Genomic DNA, 16,927 nt, shown 5'->3' with positions numbered 1-16,927 from the left:
GTATCTTTTTCGGAAGTGATGGAGTGGCCACCGAGATCTCGCGCTGTCGCAAAATCTTCGTCGAGCATCGAGATGCGCTCTGAACCTGCCCCATCATGATTTCGCGTGGATGTATATGACGAAAGAAAATCTGCTGAAGCCGACCCCCCCCTCTCTGACCCTCGCTTCTGAAGGTAAGGAGGAAATAAACAGGGAGAAGAGGGACTAAGGAACCGGGAAGGCCTGTCGTACGGCGACATCTGCTGGCTTGGCTCGTGTTCGGTTGGGTTAGGCCCCAAGTGCTGCTTTTGGAGCTGAAGCAGCTGCATATGCAGAATATCCCCTGCTAGTGCCTCTTCGTATCTTTGAGCATCCGAAGAAAGACTAACAGTTGGCATGTCCTCTCGCAGCCGGTTGTCATAGTGGAGCCTTGCGCGTGGGAGGGAAAGCCGTGGTAACTCGGGAACACCCTGTTGAGGGGCGTTGCCGCCATTAAACACTTGCCGCCCTGCTGCAGAAAAACAATCAGGAAACGGATGTCGACGCGCTCCCGGGCTCGCCCGGCTCCCCATTCCGCCGCGGCTCCCCATTCCGCCGCGGCTTTGCTGACGCGTCTCTCTCAATCTTCGCAGTGCTTCAGTGACTTCAGAAATCCCACTGCCTTCGTGCAGCGTGCTGGATTGTGTCATCACTGAAGGCAAAGCAGGGTGGGAACCACCCAATTTAAAGCGATGGTCCCCCAGGCCTCCGTGCCCGCGTTCCCTACCCGGGTAGAGCTGCTGTCGATGAGATGAATTTGCGTTCTGATGTAACCCTGATGGCATACTGGGTGGACGGCTCAACGCAAAAGCGCTTATTTTCGTCGGGCGCTGCCCGGGGGCACACGTCGAAGGATCTGGTTGATACACTGCATCATGAACAACGAGTTGTCGATCGCCATGACTGCAAAGCAAAACACAGGACAACACATGCTCATCCAAGTGCAACGACGAACGCATGTTGACAGAAGTGCCGCTTGAATCAGATAAGTCGCGCTGCCCAATGACACATGTTCGCGCAATGTGGGTTCGCCACATGGCCACCAAAAAGAAGGAGCTGGTCCCTATTTTGACATAACCCTCTAACGGTCTACCCTCCGCGACGCGTGCCTATAGGTTTGTTTGCGCTCCTGCGCAGACCAGCACCTGAAGCCCAGCTCGAGTATGCAGAAAAGCCACTCTCGGTCCCCACTGCGGTAGAAAAAAACTTTACACCACCACTAAGACTTCCAGCAGGTCAGGCAGGCCGTGGGATGCCATAAAGAACGAGTCAGCCCCAATAGGGCTGCGCACGACAGAGCGATGGTATAGACTCACCACCAGATGGAACAAATGTCACCAAGTTCGCAGAGCAACAGATCTGACAGCTTGTAGTAGTGGAAGGTTGATGGCGTTAGGGTGGCCCCATACCTGCGAGGTTCGGGGCAACACAGAAGTCCAGACGGCGTGCTGTAATGACATAGCCTGCCTTCTGCACCGGACTTTAGAAAGGAGCTTGCAAGGCGGTCGACACCACGTAACAAAGTGTTACCTCAGATACGTGGTTATCATATCCTGGGCACACTCTCCGTCCCTGGAGCCGTATGTCAACTGCACTATTTCGAATTCACGTAGATGGCCAACGCGTATCACGATGGAAAGTCGATAACGTTCCAGTTCCCTGCTGAAGTTCGCTAGGATGGCTTTCTAAGGGATCGGGAACCATGTATCGGTCCTCAAGATCATCTTTTCGAACCGCTAGTTGTCGAGATCACTGAACGTTTGAATTCCCAGGAACTGGAGCACAACTGCACTTTGACCATAACTGAGAGCTGGCGATACCCTCACATTGCCGGGCTACCAACGACAGTACGGCACTGGTCATTGTAGCACTAACATTCTTGTGTCACTCCAGCTAATTAGTCACGCGGACTGGGCAGCATTCTGCAAGGCAACCCAGTGACGGGTTCTAGAGTTATATGTGACCCATATCTCAAAATCATTCACACGTACATGTCAACCAGTTTGCCACGTAGTTGAGAAAGTAAAACAGCTTGCTGGTTGCAAGCAAGGACGTTGGTGATCAGATTCCTGAGCTCAGCCATTCTGCAACGTCAAAACACAGCAGACAGGAAACATTGCAAATATAAAGCATGGACGACAGCCTATACCTGACTCAAGCTGACACCGGATGGACAGCTTCGTCCCTTTCTAGTCTGATGAGGCGGGAGTGCTGGAAAGGATTTGAACGGTCGGCATCGCTGTGCGGTTCATGCGCTACGTCTATCTACGAATACGTCCTCGTCACGGTACGACCCACCTCTAAAAGGAGGCCAGCAGCAGCTTTTGATTGTTCAGTTGTCGCGCAATCGTACCCTGGTCGGTATGCCGGAACTCCCTCGCTTGTTGGTAAGCGAACGGTTCATGACCCGTCATTCTGCCGGGTTTTTCCCTACTTGTACCGTCGAAGACTCGTCCTGCCTCTCTAACCGCAAATTACGGTAGCAGTTTTGAATATTCACTACATGGCGGTGCTGGTAAATCTGGATGGCGTTGCGACTTACGTCTTTATTTTGGTAAGGCCTTTGGGTCTCCCCGAGCGGCTCTGGGATTCAGCCGGATCGGGATTGGCCCACGCCGGTCCTTGATTGAGCGGCGACTGATTCCCGTGCACATCCTCTACGAGACGCAGATACGCCGGCAGGCTCGAACCTGCCAGGTCGCTCTCCTCTCCGCCCTCTAGTCCCTCGATACCCTGTGGGACTTCTCCTTGTAGCAGCAGCTCGAGGTAGGCAAGGGCTGCAGCAGCAATGGCCGCCACTGTGGCGTGGTGCGCCAGTGAATCGCCTTGTGCATCGGGATGCACGAAAGCCGGTGAGAAACCCGAACTGCAGGGCTGAAGCAGCCCGCCAACGTAGTGAAGGAAGCAGCGGCTAACGGAAAGCTGAACAAGGTGGCAGAGGCAGCCAAGAGTGAATGATCTGCAGAAACGGACACGCACGCCCATACGCGCACACAACTCATGTGCAGGGTTTCCCCTTCCTCATCCAGAGACTGAGGAGCGGCGCCGCTGGAATCCGTTTGTTTTCCATGCATCAATAAGGCCCTCACCTGACGCTGACGGGTCCATGCCGTTTGAGGGAGAGGGCACATCCGTAGCGACCCCCCCCAAAGTGGTCTGGTGCGATGCCTTTAGCAAGAGCTGCACGAACTCGAAGGGCGACAGCGCGCGCCAGTGGGAGAGCAGCAGCCGTTGCGGTGACAAGGTCTGGGCAGCTGGGCGCTGGTGTAGCAACGCTTCGCAACCCCGCGATGGAGGTGGTACTCCTTGGGGAAACTGACAAAGAACAGGAGGAACTCTGAGAAGTTGGAGTCCGTTCAAGCTGTTCGCAGCACGCACGCTCGCCGAGGTTGTTGCTTTGACCGCAACGTTCAACTTGGTGGACTCTGAGAGATTCAAATGGCCTTGGGAGACGGCCATCAAAGTGCTCGTGTGACTTGTCTTGCTGAGTAGCATCTACCGTGTGCGTAACTTCGATTCTCCAGGTTTCAGGTTTCCCCGTGCCAGCAGGAACAGTCGAAACCACTGGGGCAACTTTTTCTGCCATTGACAATGCTGCGCCATCTGGTTTTGGCTTATGCCACACGCTTTTTGGGGCCGCACCCGTTTCAGGCTCGACGTCTCCCTTTTTCGGCGGCCCTGCAACGTGAGTTGCGGCTGGTTCCTGTCTGTCTGCATCGGCTGCTTCGCATTCGTCCCCCGCAGGACGAGGACAACAGCTTCTACTGCTTTGGTTCGCGTCTTCTCGTTGCTGAGTCCAGGAACTGTACGCCTCCAGCAAGACACTATGGATGAGGACACTAATGGCTTGCTCCTGTTTGACCTGGCGATCGGTTACAATATTTAGCTTGGGCTTGACAGGAGCTTCCAAGGACTGAGATGGGTCCCCGTCGACGGTGGAGCTCGGCTTAGATTCGCCTGCTGGTAGGATCGCGGCTGGGCCGGCCTCATTACTCCCCACCGCACGAAGTGTAGAGTCACTTTTACTGCCAGTCGGGAGAACAGTTCCGGAATCTGGCAAGCACGATACGGACTCCTCTGCAGTGACAAAGCGGACAGTTTCCTCGGCAGCGACTGCTAAGGTGAGGAAGAAGTTCGGCGATGAAGAGAATATCGCGGTGACTGGGGGCGCCAACTCTACATCCTGCTGCTTCTGGGACGAGGGGGAAGACGGTGGCGAATTGGAGAAGCCCTCCGCAGGGGAATGGGTGGGGGTGCCGTCGGGCGTACGCGTTGGCGAAATAGCTTGAATATCAGACTCGGCAGAGAGTGGAGGCCTGGCGAGGCGAGCTTGCTGGCAGGCTTTCTCAAGATAAGCGCTGCGGCTGCCTATGGCCAACGGGAGGGGTCGCGTCTTCTGTTCGAGGGGATTTTCGGACAGTTTCGCACCACCGTCAGATGTGAGCACTGAACACTGCGCTTGATCCTGTTGCCACGCCTGTCTCAACAGTTTCCGGAGCTTCCGGAACAGATTGGCCGTGAAGGGCACCGCGGCCAAAGGCGAAGGCGGAAGATTCTCGTAGTGATTGCCATCCACGTTGGCGTTTTCCTGGCTTGAATACGGAGGAAACACAATTTTAGGGTCGTTTAGCTCACGCAGAATTGTTGCAATGAGGGAGAGAACGGTCAGATACTGCTCAAGCTCTCTCCAGACAGGCTGCGGGTAGGGGTTCTCTTCACTCTTCGGATCTATCCATCCCTCGAACCTGCGAATCCACACGGAATAGGCAGATAAGCGTAATTTTAGCAGCGCAAAACGCTATGGAAGGAGAGACACAGCAGCTGCGGCACTGTCTCTAAGTACAGGGGAATGTCGCATCCCAGGGGCTGCAGTAGTCGGAAGACGCCTACATATCATCCATCACTTTGGAGGTACCTGTGGGAAACTCTCGGTTTAGCACAAGTGCTGTTGAGCCAACTGAAGAAACCTCAACGCATGTAACAACAGGCCATGAGGAAACCCTTGACATAATCGCGAAATCGTATAGAACAGCGCCGCGGAAAATGGATAAACCTACCATGCTGGTTTTTCCTTGAGGTACACAACCATGCGCGAATGATTCGTCTTTTCGACAATGAAGATGTCTGTCAGAATGCGGAAGAAGTGTAAGGCATTCTTCGTGACCAAGGTACTCGGTTCCAGCAGCTTTAGGCGTCTCACCACCTCACTCTGATAAGGCCTAATCTGCAAATTCATTGCACGCAGTGAAACAGACCACGGAATATTCGAAAGGGTGACTCGCTGTCCCTGCGAATGACTCCACAAACTCCACATCACACATGTACACATTAGGTAGCGGACAACGACTATCGACAATGAGGAAGGTTAAGTTGATCGTGCCACACTACTGCTCTGCGCAGTTTATACGATTGTGACGGGGACTCTGTGACGATGCCAAGGATCGGAACGACACAGCCAGAGGCGGAAATGGTCCAGGGATCGCAGTAAAAGGTAGCGACTGTCGAATTGCAACAACAAAGGTCGTGGGCAAAAAACAGTTTAGCATATGAAAGCGGGTGACCTACTTGGTCGGCGTACAAAGACGTGACGGCTTGCTTAAGGAATCCGATGTCTTCTGGCTTAAGCAGCAGTGGATCTGGACCGTACGAAGGATGGGCCGCGCTGTGGCTGACGATCATCGTGGCTCTAGGGTTGGACGCTACAGACGCACCGTTAAAAAACAAGTGAGTACGCACGTGGCTGCGTGTGAGCTTTTATCGGCCACTGAGCAACAACTCTGTTGAAGATGCAGAGCAGTTTGGTAGTTTTTGCGGGAGCTTCAGTTTTCGAGTTGCCGGGAACAAATAAATGCTACGGCCTGCCATTCAACTTGCGCGATGAGGAATTCTTGGTTCCACTGAGCTAGTGCATGTTACAGTGGCATCCGGCCGTGTCCCTGGTGGTAGAATCGACCTCACTGCGAACGGACCATGCTATTGACCTATTAATCAATAACGTAGTGAGCGGCGCTCAACAGCCACTCCAAGGGTCAGGCGAGGAAAGTGTGTGAGGGACATCCGGAAGAGAGCTTCAACACGTCTTCGAGAACACACAACTCTACTGGTTCTTTCTTGGTGGACCTAAGCTGTGCATCGAAACACATGTCAGGGTTTACCGGCAACGCTGCTGCATCTTTCTCTTACGGTCATTGATCGAGGGCATGTACGTGACACCGTCTGGTCCGAGATAGGGGTGTTCCCAGTTGACGCGTTTGTTCGCGGGAGTACCAGTCTTCGATTCGTGCTCATCCCGACCGCCATCTGTTGAGTGCGCGCGTTCTGAGTTCGACGCCTCCATCGTCTGGCTAGAATAGTTTCTCGGATGTTTGGCATCAAGATTATTTCGGTTCCCCCACGCGAACCGATCTCTGCCATGAGGGGTGTTTACTAGTTCCCCATCCGGAAGCATACCAAAGGACCTTGTGAGGCTCGCCGTTCTCATTTTTGCCTTGTCGTCCTGCATTTTCGCGTTGTATCATGGAAAGCGAAGCAGCGAGTGAACTGGGCAGCTTTGTAGATGAGGGTTCTTCTGAACGGTGTCCTTGTTAACGTAGTAACATACCTGTGAAAGGAACAAAAACAGGATCCAGTAAACGGTTCCTGCATTGAGATAGGTTTTTGCCAACGTTTTATGCGAAACTGTAGACGTCTCGCTCCCGACACCTCTAGGAATTCAACCCCAGTCAAAGGCAGTTGCAGCATGATATGGTTAACCTCCACCTGGCGTTGTCATGACCTAGAGCCTGAGCGATCCTGACCAGATACCACCAATGGAACAGCATTCGAGAGCTCGATACCGACAAAAGCAGACGGTGCACAATCTCCGGGTTGGCTCCCCAGCTGTTGCCGGAGCGGGTGCCGCAACGGAAACAAGGCATGTAAACTGAAGCAATACTCTTTTCTGGCCACTCCAGCATATGGTTGCCAGGGCCAGCTGTTGGTGTCCTTGGGATTCACGGTGGAGGGAAACAGTCAGTCACTGCCTCACTTATGTAAATATAGTATTCTGGCCTCAACGGCTCACCGGACCACGATACACAGCCACGACCCTGCCATGCACGACGACCCCAGACGAAGCAGTTCAGAAAAGCAACGTCTTGTATGGACCGCATGGAATCCGAACAGACAACGTGGCCTTCGCTGGCTTTTGGGAGTCAAACTGTTCGTGGATCCTTTGCAACTGTTGGCTCGCATGCTCCGAACACAGAAACGTCTTCGCAGAGGCATGAGAAACTCAGTAATGAGGTACGAATCCCACGTCTCGGTAGTGCGCTGTTGTGTACCGCTGCCCATCTTTGCTGGGAAACAATCTCGACGCAAGAAGAGATTATGCCGCGGCAATGCTGCAACCTTGACTGTCAGCGTCGTCCATCAAGTCCACATCCAGTTACTAGCAGTTACGTTGTTCGTGAACGTACCCGAGGCCCCTGACACGAGTTGCGTTCCTGCTACAACTCAGCAGTGTCTGACCCTCTGCAAGATCATGCATCACCCGTCGTGAGTTGTTGTGCCGATGCAGTCCTCACTTGGAAACGGCGCGATCCGAAGCTGCCTTGGTTTCAGCAGTTCGCGCTAGTCTGAAACGGTACACAGACCCCCTTAGCTCCAGGAAACGACCGGACGCACAGGGCGCCCAATCACGCTTCAGCACTCCTGTAGAGGTACGAAGGAGAGCGTTTTTTCTTGAGGATGAAAGCGCGATACGATTTTTGCCTCGTAGAACAATATGCTTTTCTGAAGGCATTCCTTGCCTGTACGCCAGAGACGCTCAGTCCGCCGAGCTACCTCGCTTTGGGGCAACAACAATGGCGGATTGCCGGCAGTGCAATGCCTGTGGAACAAGGAAGGCTAAAGAGGGCCATGTCAGCGACACACAGAGAGTCGGTGAACGGGATGAAAGCAAAGTGATGTCGAATGCCAATTGGGGGGCGTTCAAGGTCGTCAATGCCAGCGGCTTTTTGTTCAGGCAAGTTGTTGTGCCTGCAAAGGAGTGAGCTGCTCAAAAGGCCACTACGATAGCAAAGCGCAAAGGAACAATAGAGGGAGCTGAACGCCTTCGTGTCATTTGAAGATACGAATGACTGGTGCCTCCCAAAATAGCCCGGACAGGCAAGAAGAATTTTCTAGAGCCCGTTCACCAGTCGCCAGGCACAAGCGATACGCGGTCAGGCGCCTGCTTCGGCGCTGCAAAGAACCAGTATCGAGCGCGAACCAAAAAAGAACACAGCTGCTTGAAAGAGGAGTCGATTCCGTTATTTGTACGCCACCTTCACAGGAACCGTTCAAGTCACTCGTGTTGAGTACAAACGATGGCTCCGCGCCGGCGATTTTCGGCTTCCATCGGTATTGACCCCGGGCAACCGGTCGTGCAACGGATCCCAGGCCGGATCGGGAGAGTAACGTGGCGGGACAGGCTTGAAGAAAACGTCAGATTCGAGTTGTCGGTGATCCCAAGCACATGCCTCGGCACTAAACGTGAAACGCGTTCTCTGGGCTTCGTTAGTGGTACATTCTTGGTGTAACCGAAGTTGGATGCTAGAGGGCCTCACATGCCAGGATCCCTGCGTATCGATGTCGCTCTTGGCGTGGTGTATATAGCACGCTCAAATTCTCACCCTCCTGGGGCTACTCGTGTAGGCGGCGGGTAGGCACGTACGGGCGCGCTCCGCGGGTATACACCCTGTGCAATGTGGAAAGACAACGGAGCTGTGTCACCAGTCTCTCCGGCCAGCCCAGGCCTTACTGGCAACTTCTCCAGGAATTTTCATTCCTTATCATACACTTAGCGTCTGCACTACCCTTCGGCTAACTGTTATCTCTGGCTTCCTCTGATTCGCGAGTCTCTCAACTTTTTAAGTGGCTGCTCATGAGTCAAACCATCTGCCACGAACGAACAAGCGGGCGCGCACAGGCTCAGGGGACCGCAGCCTCTGTTCTAGTCAGATGTGCCTCTAGACGATGTAGCGCCGATACCGCGAGTTTGTACATGCGCGGCGGGCAGCCCGTCACCAAATAAAAACAAAAGAAGACTGACAACTTTGTGCTTTGGCAGGCAGGGTTAGTGAGCCCGAGGGGCCTTTCATACAAAACACTCCCAGAAAATACTCCTTTCTTTGTTCGCTCACTCGCGGTACAACACTGATATTCGGCATGTAAACGAGGACTTGAACACAGCGCGCACAGCATAACCACGTGCAACAACCCCTTGATTGACAGTTCGTGAGCGGATTTTAATCAGTGCTTGTGGCCAGCTGCAGCCCGTTGCGCCTTTACGAGTGGCCTGGCTGGGCGGGCGATGTATTAGGCGCTATCGTGTGTGTTTGACGTTGCGGCCATATTTTCTTTCGTATTCTAGCCTCTGCCAACCGATATGGAGGCGAACATGCACTACGTGACGCCCCTTTATTTCCATGAAAGTAAAACGACGCATTCGGTTGTTCCGATAGTTTAAAATGGACAGTAGGAAAAATTCTTCCGAAACGGATCCCAACCGTTCCATGAGTTCAGATGCTTTCTGTCGCAGAAACAACGCGTTTTCGTGTGAGTTATGCTGCATCTGGGATGATGTTCTTTTATCAAATTCATACGCTTGCGGTGTGCTCTCTTCTTAACGCTTTTTGTATAGCTGTTTGTCCAGCAGCTCCCGAATCGCGGCGCAGCAGGGCCGTCCCAGTTCCTGTCTCTATTCGTATCTAGCTTGTTTCTTCCGGCGACTTTCCCAGGCGCGTATACTTCAGTTTGGTTTGCTTATCACCCTTGCTGCTTGCAGTCCATTTTTGTTTGTGCCTGTGGAGGTTTTTCCTCCTCTGCCGCGTTCGATTTGTGATTTATGGGGTGGACGAGGCAACGAGCCTCCGCTGCTCGTCGTAAATCTGCCCATCCTACGCGTCCCCAGCGTTTTGCAAACCAGTGTCTTCTCCCGCCGTACGCCATCGCGAGTGCCACCGCTGTTCCCAGAAGAGCAGAGGCTCAATCTTCGTTTTTTCCGGCGTATCGCTTACACTGTTGGGGTGCATGTGTGCTGGACACTCAACGGACTCACGGCGCCGCCGTGGTACCGTCCAAGATCTGTTCAGTCCGCGTCCTTGTCACCGTGGCTTGTTTCTTGGATTCAGTGCAGTTTTATCAAATAGTTTGTTCATCGCATAGGGAGCCGGTTCTCTGCATGGAGCGACCGTTTCTGGAGTTCCTGAAGAAATTCGCAGCAGCAACATACTGATAGTTGACCTGCCGGTTGGTTTGCCAAATGGAAAGTTTATCGTGAGGTAACGGGAACTCTCATCTGGCCTCACACCGTCTGTGATGCCGCCTTCTGGCGTTTGAAATGCACCCTTTGGATACGTTCGCCTCGAGTCATTTGCGCGTTCGCACCGTACCAGAGACATGACTTACGTAGATTTCCGGCATGCTCTTCTATTTCCTCGAGGCTGCTTTGGCCCTCGCCTTCTCTCCATTGCGTGTCTGAATGCGTCTTAGTCGTTGACGGTTCCCGCTGGCGAAGGAACGACTCGCGGCTAATTAGAACAATTCCGACGACACTTCTGTCCACCAAACCGTCGGAAGCACACGGTCGTAGTTCTGTTGCAAGTCCATGTGACTGCGTGCTTTGTTCCTCTGCTATCCACCATCCTCTCGCGATGTGGTTTGTGTACTGGCCCAGCGTACATAGAAACGCTTGCAACATTGTTTTCTCTGATAGTGGAAAGCTGCTCTTTTTTGAACTTCCGGTTTAACAAAAGCGGGGGCGGCGCTGAATCAGCACTAGAAAAACCTCTTCCGTTGGAAGAGAGTCTGATCGGAGGTGAGCGTTTTCTTCCTTAAGATACACATCCTTTCCTGGGCTGCTTTGGTAGTCGCGGCTGCTGCTCAAACTACCCTGAGTTTTTGATTACGAGTGGCACGTACTCCGATTCGTGCCTCCATCCGTGACGCCCGTTTCCTCGCCGTTCCCCCTGTGCTGACAGGGGATACATTTATAGCTGCAGTGGAAGTATGAACACTGCACTCAGCGCAGCGGTCGAGGTCGACAGTGTAACGGGGCAAACCACCCGTGGAAAGAAGGGGCGTGTAGCTGGAGCCCGAACGTCGCCAGCGACATCAGGAGATCCTAATCCGACTCGAACCATGGTAACAAAGACCATATCTCCGTCGGACGACGGAACTGTTAAGCCATCGAGCGCAGAAAGCCCGCAGAACCCGGATGAAAATGCGAGAGTGGCCAGAAACGCGGAAAGTGACGCATCCAGCGATGAGGCAACTGAGGGGGTCGGCCCTCGTGGAGGCACAGCAGCTGGTGGACGAAAACTCAGCCGGGTTGGGAAAGAGCTCCAGCGGCGTACGAGTAAGGTCATCAGTACGATCAACACCAAATTTAAGCGGGAATATTCTCGTGGTCTTCAAATGCGGGCGGTTGTCCCTTCAGCGGACAGTCTGGCAGTATCTGCCGCCAATTCCACGAGCACAGGTTTCTTCTCTCCGCCTTCCTTTCAACTAACGCAAATAATTCATGACGCCAGATGCTTTCTTCCTCGAGTGGGACATGTATGCGTCCCTTGTGGAGGGGACATTCTCATTTTTGGTGGAGTGGACCACGAAAGCACCGTCACCAACGATTTCCTGCGATATGTACCGGGACTGAATGTTTTCGAACCCATTAAGGTGAGTTATTTGTGTTTCTGGCCGTCGCCAGTCTGTTCTCGTGCTTGCAAGCGAGGTGGGATAACATCGCAGGAGCTTTTTTTCTTTAGATTAACGTCGTCGTGGTTTCCTCGTAAATGGCGAAGACAAACGAAAGAGCCCTTTATCTCCGGGAAAGGGTCAATAGCAGAACAAAACGGGTATTCCCGACAGTTGCGAATCCGTGGGATGGTGTTCGGATCGAGCGAATGCTTCAGCTGAGATAAGCTCGGGTCCGTAGTGCATTCGCGGCATAGTGTGTAGCCCTAGCCTTTTTGTTAGACACCTTTTTCGAAACTTACGCGAAAGGGATTGGCGTGTCGGTGGCCTGGCCATATACTAGCTGTTGCCGAAGGCTTACTGGTGACGTCGAGGCGTGGTGATTCCCAAGTGCTATCGTTTTGCTGTGAGGTAGCCATGGGTTTTTGTGCCTTGCCTAATATTTGTTGATCATGCTGGATCCAGGTATTGGGGAGGTTAAATATCAAGCGTACATCTGGTATGTTATTTTCAATAGGCCCAAGGCGACTTCCCATCTGCTCGGTCGTACTGCACGATAGTTCCCTGGGTGGCGCCTGGAACAAGTAGGTCAATTTTGGTACTCGGCTTCTCCGTTCTTCAAGTATTTTGGCCTCTTGCTCGAATTCACGGAGATCAGGTGTCAACCTGTGGCATCCGAAAGTGTTTAAAACCCATGTGGGATTCTTTGTGCGTGGCAGTTGGAGGTGCATGGGTGATGCAACGGGTGTCGGACTTCTCGGGCGGGCCATCCAAAGGTTGTGGTCGACAAAGGCGGCTTCACATAGGCCGCTGTTCTTCGTTGATGCCACGCATGTGTGCAATATGCTGGAACAGTTTTGGAGGAACAGCATTGACCCGCTGGAGCGGCGGCGCTCCTCACATCTCGCGTTACTCAAGCTGTTGTTTGAGCAGAATCCGCGTGATTCTGTCGTGCACGTTTGTGTTGTTCTTCAGGCCGAGAACAGCTAATTCTCTTCGGAGGTTGTGATGAGTGTGAGCAGTTGTCCACGACATACAAGTATGACCCACCGATGCGGGCGTGGACAGCAGTCCGAACCGAGCACAAACCGCCTGCACGACATGGTCATGTGGCCTTGGTCAACGACGGACGAGTCTATATCCATGGAGGTATGTCCTGGGAAGTGGAAAAGGCAAGTCGTGGACTTCCCTCCACAGCATTCTCATCGAAACGCGGTAAACAAGATTTCCGCAGCGTAGAAGATTCTCGACTGGAACTCGCAGAACGCAGCTGCGTCGATTCTTTATCCTTTTAAGAGAAGGTGAATGCCACGCGTGTATGTGTCGTATATCGATTTGATGAGTCGAAGGCATATAAAGAGAGACATGCGTTTCAGAGGGCCTATATGTTGTCTCCGATGCTTGTGCGCCTGTCCCTTACCGACGTCCCGCACTGGCAGGCTCTGATGGTGAAAGAGTGATGGACGACATGTGGCAGTTTGATGGTACAGATTGGACCCAGGTGCAGTATCGGTGTCCGAAAGGAGCTGCTCCTGGGACACCATCCCCGGAGACGATTGCAATGCCGGCTAGGACAGGTCATACGGCATGCATGTGGGTACACAGTCGACACAAGGTTCCATGCTTCTACTTCTTTGGCGGTGATATATCTGGTAAGAGACAAATGAGAAGCGAACGGCAGCTCCCAGAGTTACAACCTACAGGTGCTAGTGACCGAGAGTAGCGGCGTTGATATCTGTTGTGAGGAAGTTTCTGCCGTCAGGTGGCTCTGCTGACGCACAAATGGCCTAGGCCGGAAATGCGCCTTTGAGTGATGACCCTCTGTCCATTCACACACCTTCCTTTTGGACTTCACTTTGGCCCAGAGTATCCCGGGGTTTACTCGTGTTGTGGCCGTCACTGTGTTTATGCATGTTGTGTGCCTAACACGCAGGCACTGGATCGGCAACAAATGATCTTTGGATATTCACTCTATCTACCTGTCGGTGGAACCAGATTGTTGACTATGCTGGCAATGCTCCACCACCGCGATTCAAGTAAGTGTATGGCACTTTTAAGTGTCCCCCCTCAAAAAGCCGGACTTTGGAGACTTAATGCTTAGGAGATAATCCGTGTCCAATTGAAGGCGCCAGTCGCTGCGTGTCAGCGCAAGTATCTTTCGTTGACAGAGCACGTAACGCAGTCGGTGGATAAAGATTGTTTGTTGAGTTCGCAGCATCCTCCAAGTAGCCAAGGTGCCAAATATGGTATTGGAGGAAGTCTTCCACAGAAGACGGTTTTTATTCAGTGCACACGAGACCAACCCGAGGAGGGAACTATGCATTTGCTTCTTCCTCCACGTCACAATCCGTATAGTGAACTTCGTGAAGCTATTGCTGATGGCTCGTGTAAAGTACACCATAGCTGTAGAGCGACTTGTTGCGCGATTCCTTGCCGGTTGTGTGGTTGTGGATCTTTCGTACCTTTTCAGGCACGGTTCATGCATCTTCGATAACCACTGGATGCTGATTTGTGGTGGCGTGAATCACGGCTGGTTTAGGGACTCTGTGCTTGGTGGTAAGGCCGATGTCCTACAACGTGTGCTGCTAGATTGCCTTGCACTGCGCCGGAGGCACCTGAGTTCCCACAAAAGGGGAATCTGCCGGCGTTCGTGCTGGTTTCGGCGCGGGCAGGCAGATGTGGAAGCTGTTCGCTCGGAGACACTGTCCTGTTACCTGAGCGTTTGGTGGCTCGAGCCCTGAATTTCATGAATAGTAATGAGGTCAGACGACTTTGCTCTTTATTTCTGCGCTGTAGCATTGTTGTCTTTTTTCTCAGATATGTACGCCTACGATATGCAGGCGAACTGCTGGTTTTCAATTACTGTCCAATCTGTGTTGAGTTCGGCAAACGTGGAGTTGTCCAACCTGACCGTAATCCAGAGCACGAGGGCCGTGTATTCATTTGGTGCTCGCGAAGAGGGTACAAACAGCGCGGTGGCAACCTGCGATGTTTTCCGGTTGTCGCCGTTGGTGACGTTTGTTAGCTTCAGTGCACTCCGACACCAGGTAATCAATACATCCATGGATAGCGAGTCGCGAAGAACAGTCTTTTTCAGCCATTTGAGGAGTCTAGGGGCCCCGATTGTGACGGGCTAGGTGATGCTTGCGCTGTGGGTGGTGAGAAGCGTAAACAACTCTGTACCAGTGGCGATGTTTCTCATTTGTTTGGGGTTCGGGAGGAGACGAAGCTGCTGTGCGAGCTCCGGGTGATTGACAGCACATGCAACTCCCGCATTTTCATTTGTACTCAGGAGATTTTTTTTTTTGATCGGGCATTCTATTGTGTTGGTGTGTTATGACATGTCTGCTGCAGGTGGAAGCACTAGACGAGATTGTGAAACTGACCGGTGAAACTCAGTCAGCTGACAAGGGGGCGAAACTTGCCCAGATGCAGCAGGCAATCAGCAAATTGGCGGAAGAGATGGCTGCCATACGGGAAGAGAATGAAAGCCTGAAAAAGCGCTTGTCAGAAGTAGAGCGGTTGGTGCCTCGCTGAGGCCAGTCGGGCCGGAGAGTGCAACCGGAGAAACAGGTGGCGCAAATAAAGGGCAGAAAGTCGGGTCTTCTGCTGGCGTGGAAGGATGCGCAAATGAATGCTTGAGAAACTGGACATGCACGTAGTGTCCAAGGGAAGCTACTGACTAGCGATAGTGAGCGAGACGCAGATCAGATGTCAGACTCGCGTTTTGCAATGTTGCCATACCAGATGTACACCAAGTGGTGACGTTGTAATTTGACTGGTTTGCAGACGTGGATGAGCTATTTTGACAGCAATTTGGGTGTAGATGTGTAGAAATCATGCGAGGTTATCTGTGACCTGACGCACATGATACGGTGGCGAAGAGCGGCAGGTTTTCTTACTGACGGTATGGGCGGAAGTCTAAAGAAATTCGAAGACCAGTTTCACGTTTCAGTTCGTCTGACTGCAGTGCATTTTTGCCTGGGGACGCGCTAGTTATGTGTGGGCACAGTGACGATACGCTAAAGATGCTGCTGTTGCCCAAATGGTGAACGGCGTGTGAAGACTGGTGTTAGTCATTGCGTCCTCCTCGGTCGCAGGTATCCTGCCACCCTAGTGGGTGTATGTTTGGTGTTTGGTGCGCTGGTGCAACCCATTTACTGCATGTCGCCATAGGTAGGCAATTGCGTCCATCCACTGCGCGGTTAAAAGGTCTTATAGTCGTATATGTGGGTTTACCGATGGAATGATACTATGATAGTGATGTGCATCCGTGTTGCCCCGGATGCTGGCGAGAGTATGGTCTAGCTTAATCGTCGGTGGGGGACACAATTGTACGAGCCTTGTAGTCAGCAAGGCAAGCGGTTGTATGGAGACCTAATCACCCGTGCACGGTCAAATAGAGTTGCGTGGAATCAGATCGTCATTGGCTCGACAGCTTGCTAAATGCGTTATGCGTTGCCATTTTTAAGGCTGCATGAGACCGCTGTGATAGGGCCTGGGAAAGGGTACACGCAAATTGATTGTTCAGTGTTTTAAAGAGTCAGCCTCTTGTTGGGTGACTAGATGCACCGACCGCGGCGACTCAAAAGAAAGAGGACTTTTAAGAGGGTAATTGTGTAAACGATGAAGGCAACGAACGACTCTATCCCGTCACACTGGCATGGGTCCGTCAGTCTTCTGATAGGGAGCGATACGTGTCCGCATATCTCGCAGTAAAAAGAACGGCTGTACCTTTTAAAATATTGGTGGAATGAGCAACATTTGTTTCCAATACCGCCGCCTCGCTCACGGAAGTGGGCGAGTAGTTGGCAGCAGCGGACTGATGCGCAAACCATTTGCAAGCGTATGTCGAGCAGGGACGGCGCCGCCGCCATATAAGATGTTGGTTCCAAGCGTACGACATTGCAGCTCGCTTCACTTCCTAGATGAGCAGCAAGCAAAAGACTTTCGTGTCGTGCCTTCGTGTGCAGTTCAGCGGATGCGGCGTAGCAACGCAACTGCATGAGAGGTATGTACCGTCTGTTGGTTGACATGCAGGGCCGCATGTCTCCCTGACGGGGCAATGCTTCAGCCAAGGCTTCCAGTCATATGTTCCAATTTGAGCAGCGCAGGGAATGATCTCACCTCGGCAAAGAAACGTTTGGATTGTGATTCACCGGTGTGTGGTGTTCTGTGAGTGTGTGCGGACTGT

At 52.7% G+C, this 16,927-nt stretch overlaps 2 protein-coding genes across 2 annotated transcripts; one reads left to right on the top strand and one right to left on the bottom strand.

Annotated features, from left to right (window-relative positions):
• Nucleotides 1-832: 832 nt before the first annotated feature.
• On the bottom strand, nucleotides 833-6,355 carry NCLIV_021270 (conserved hypothetical protein; the record flags this gene model as incomplete). The annotated part of the gene is made up of 8 exons (XM_003882322.1): nucleotides 833-921; nucleotides 1,428-1,498; nucleotides 2,010-2,102; nucleotides 2,561-2,977; nucleotides 3,108-4,763; nucleotides 5,076-5,242; nucleotides 5,584-5,717; nucleotides 6,202-6,355. 8 exons carry the CDS (start codon nucleotides 6,353-6,355, stop codon nucleotides 833-835), a joined length of 2,781 nt encoding a protein of 926 aa, XP_003882371.1.
• A 4,694-nt stretch (nucleotides 6,356-11,049) lies between these two features.
• NCLIV_021260 (hypothetical protein) lies at nucleotides 11,050-15,270 on the top strand (the record flags this gene model as incomplete). Its single annotated transcript, XM_003882321.1, has 8 exons — nucleotides 11,050-11,715; nucleotides 12,251-12,317; nucleotides 12,709-12,882; nucleotides 13,191-13,385; nucleotides 13,667-13,769; nucleotides 14,204-14,289; nucleotides 14,551-14,780; nucleotides 15,088-15,270. The coding sequence occupies 8 exons, from the start codon at nucleotides 11,050-11,052 to the stop codon at nucleotides 15,268-15,270; spliced, it is 1,704 nt and encodes a 567-aa protein (XP_003882370.1).
• Nucleotides 15,271-16,927: the final 1,657 nt, after the last annotated feature.

Source organism: Neospora caninum, chromosome VIIa, assembly GCF_000208865.1.
Source record: "Neospora caninum Liverpool complete genome, chromosome VIIa".
NCBI classification, from domain to species: Eukaryota; Apicomplexa; class Conoidasida; order Eucoccidiorida; family Sarcocystidae; genus Neospora; species Neospora caninum.
Note: the sequence above shows the minus strand (reverse complement) of the source record. Positions and strands in the feature narration are given on the sequence as shown.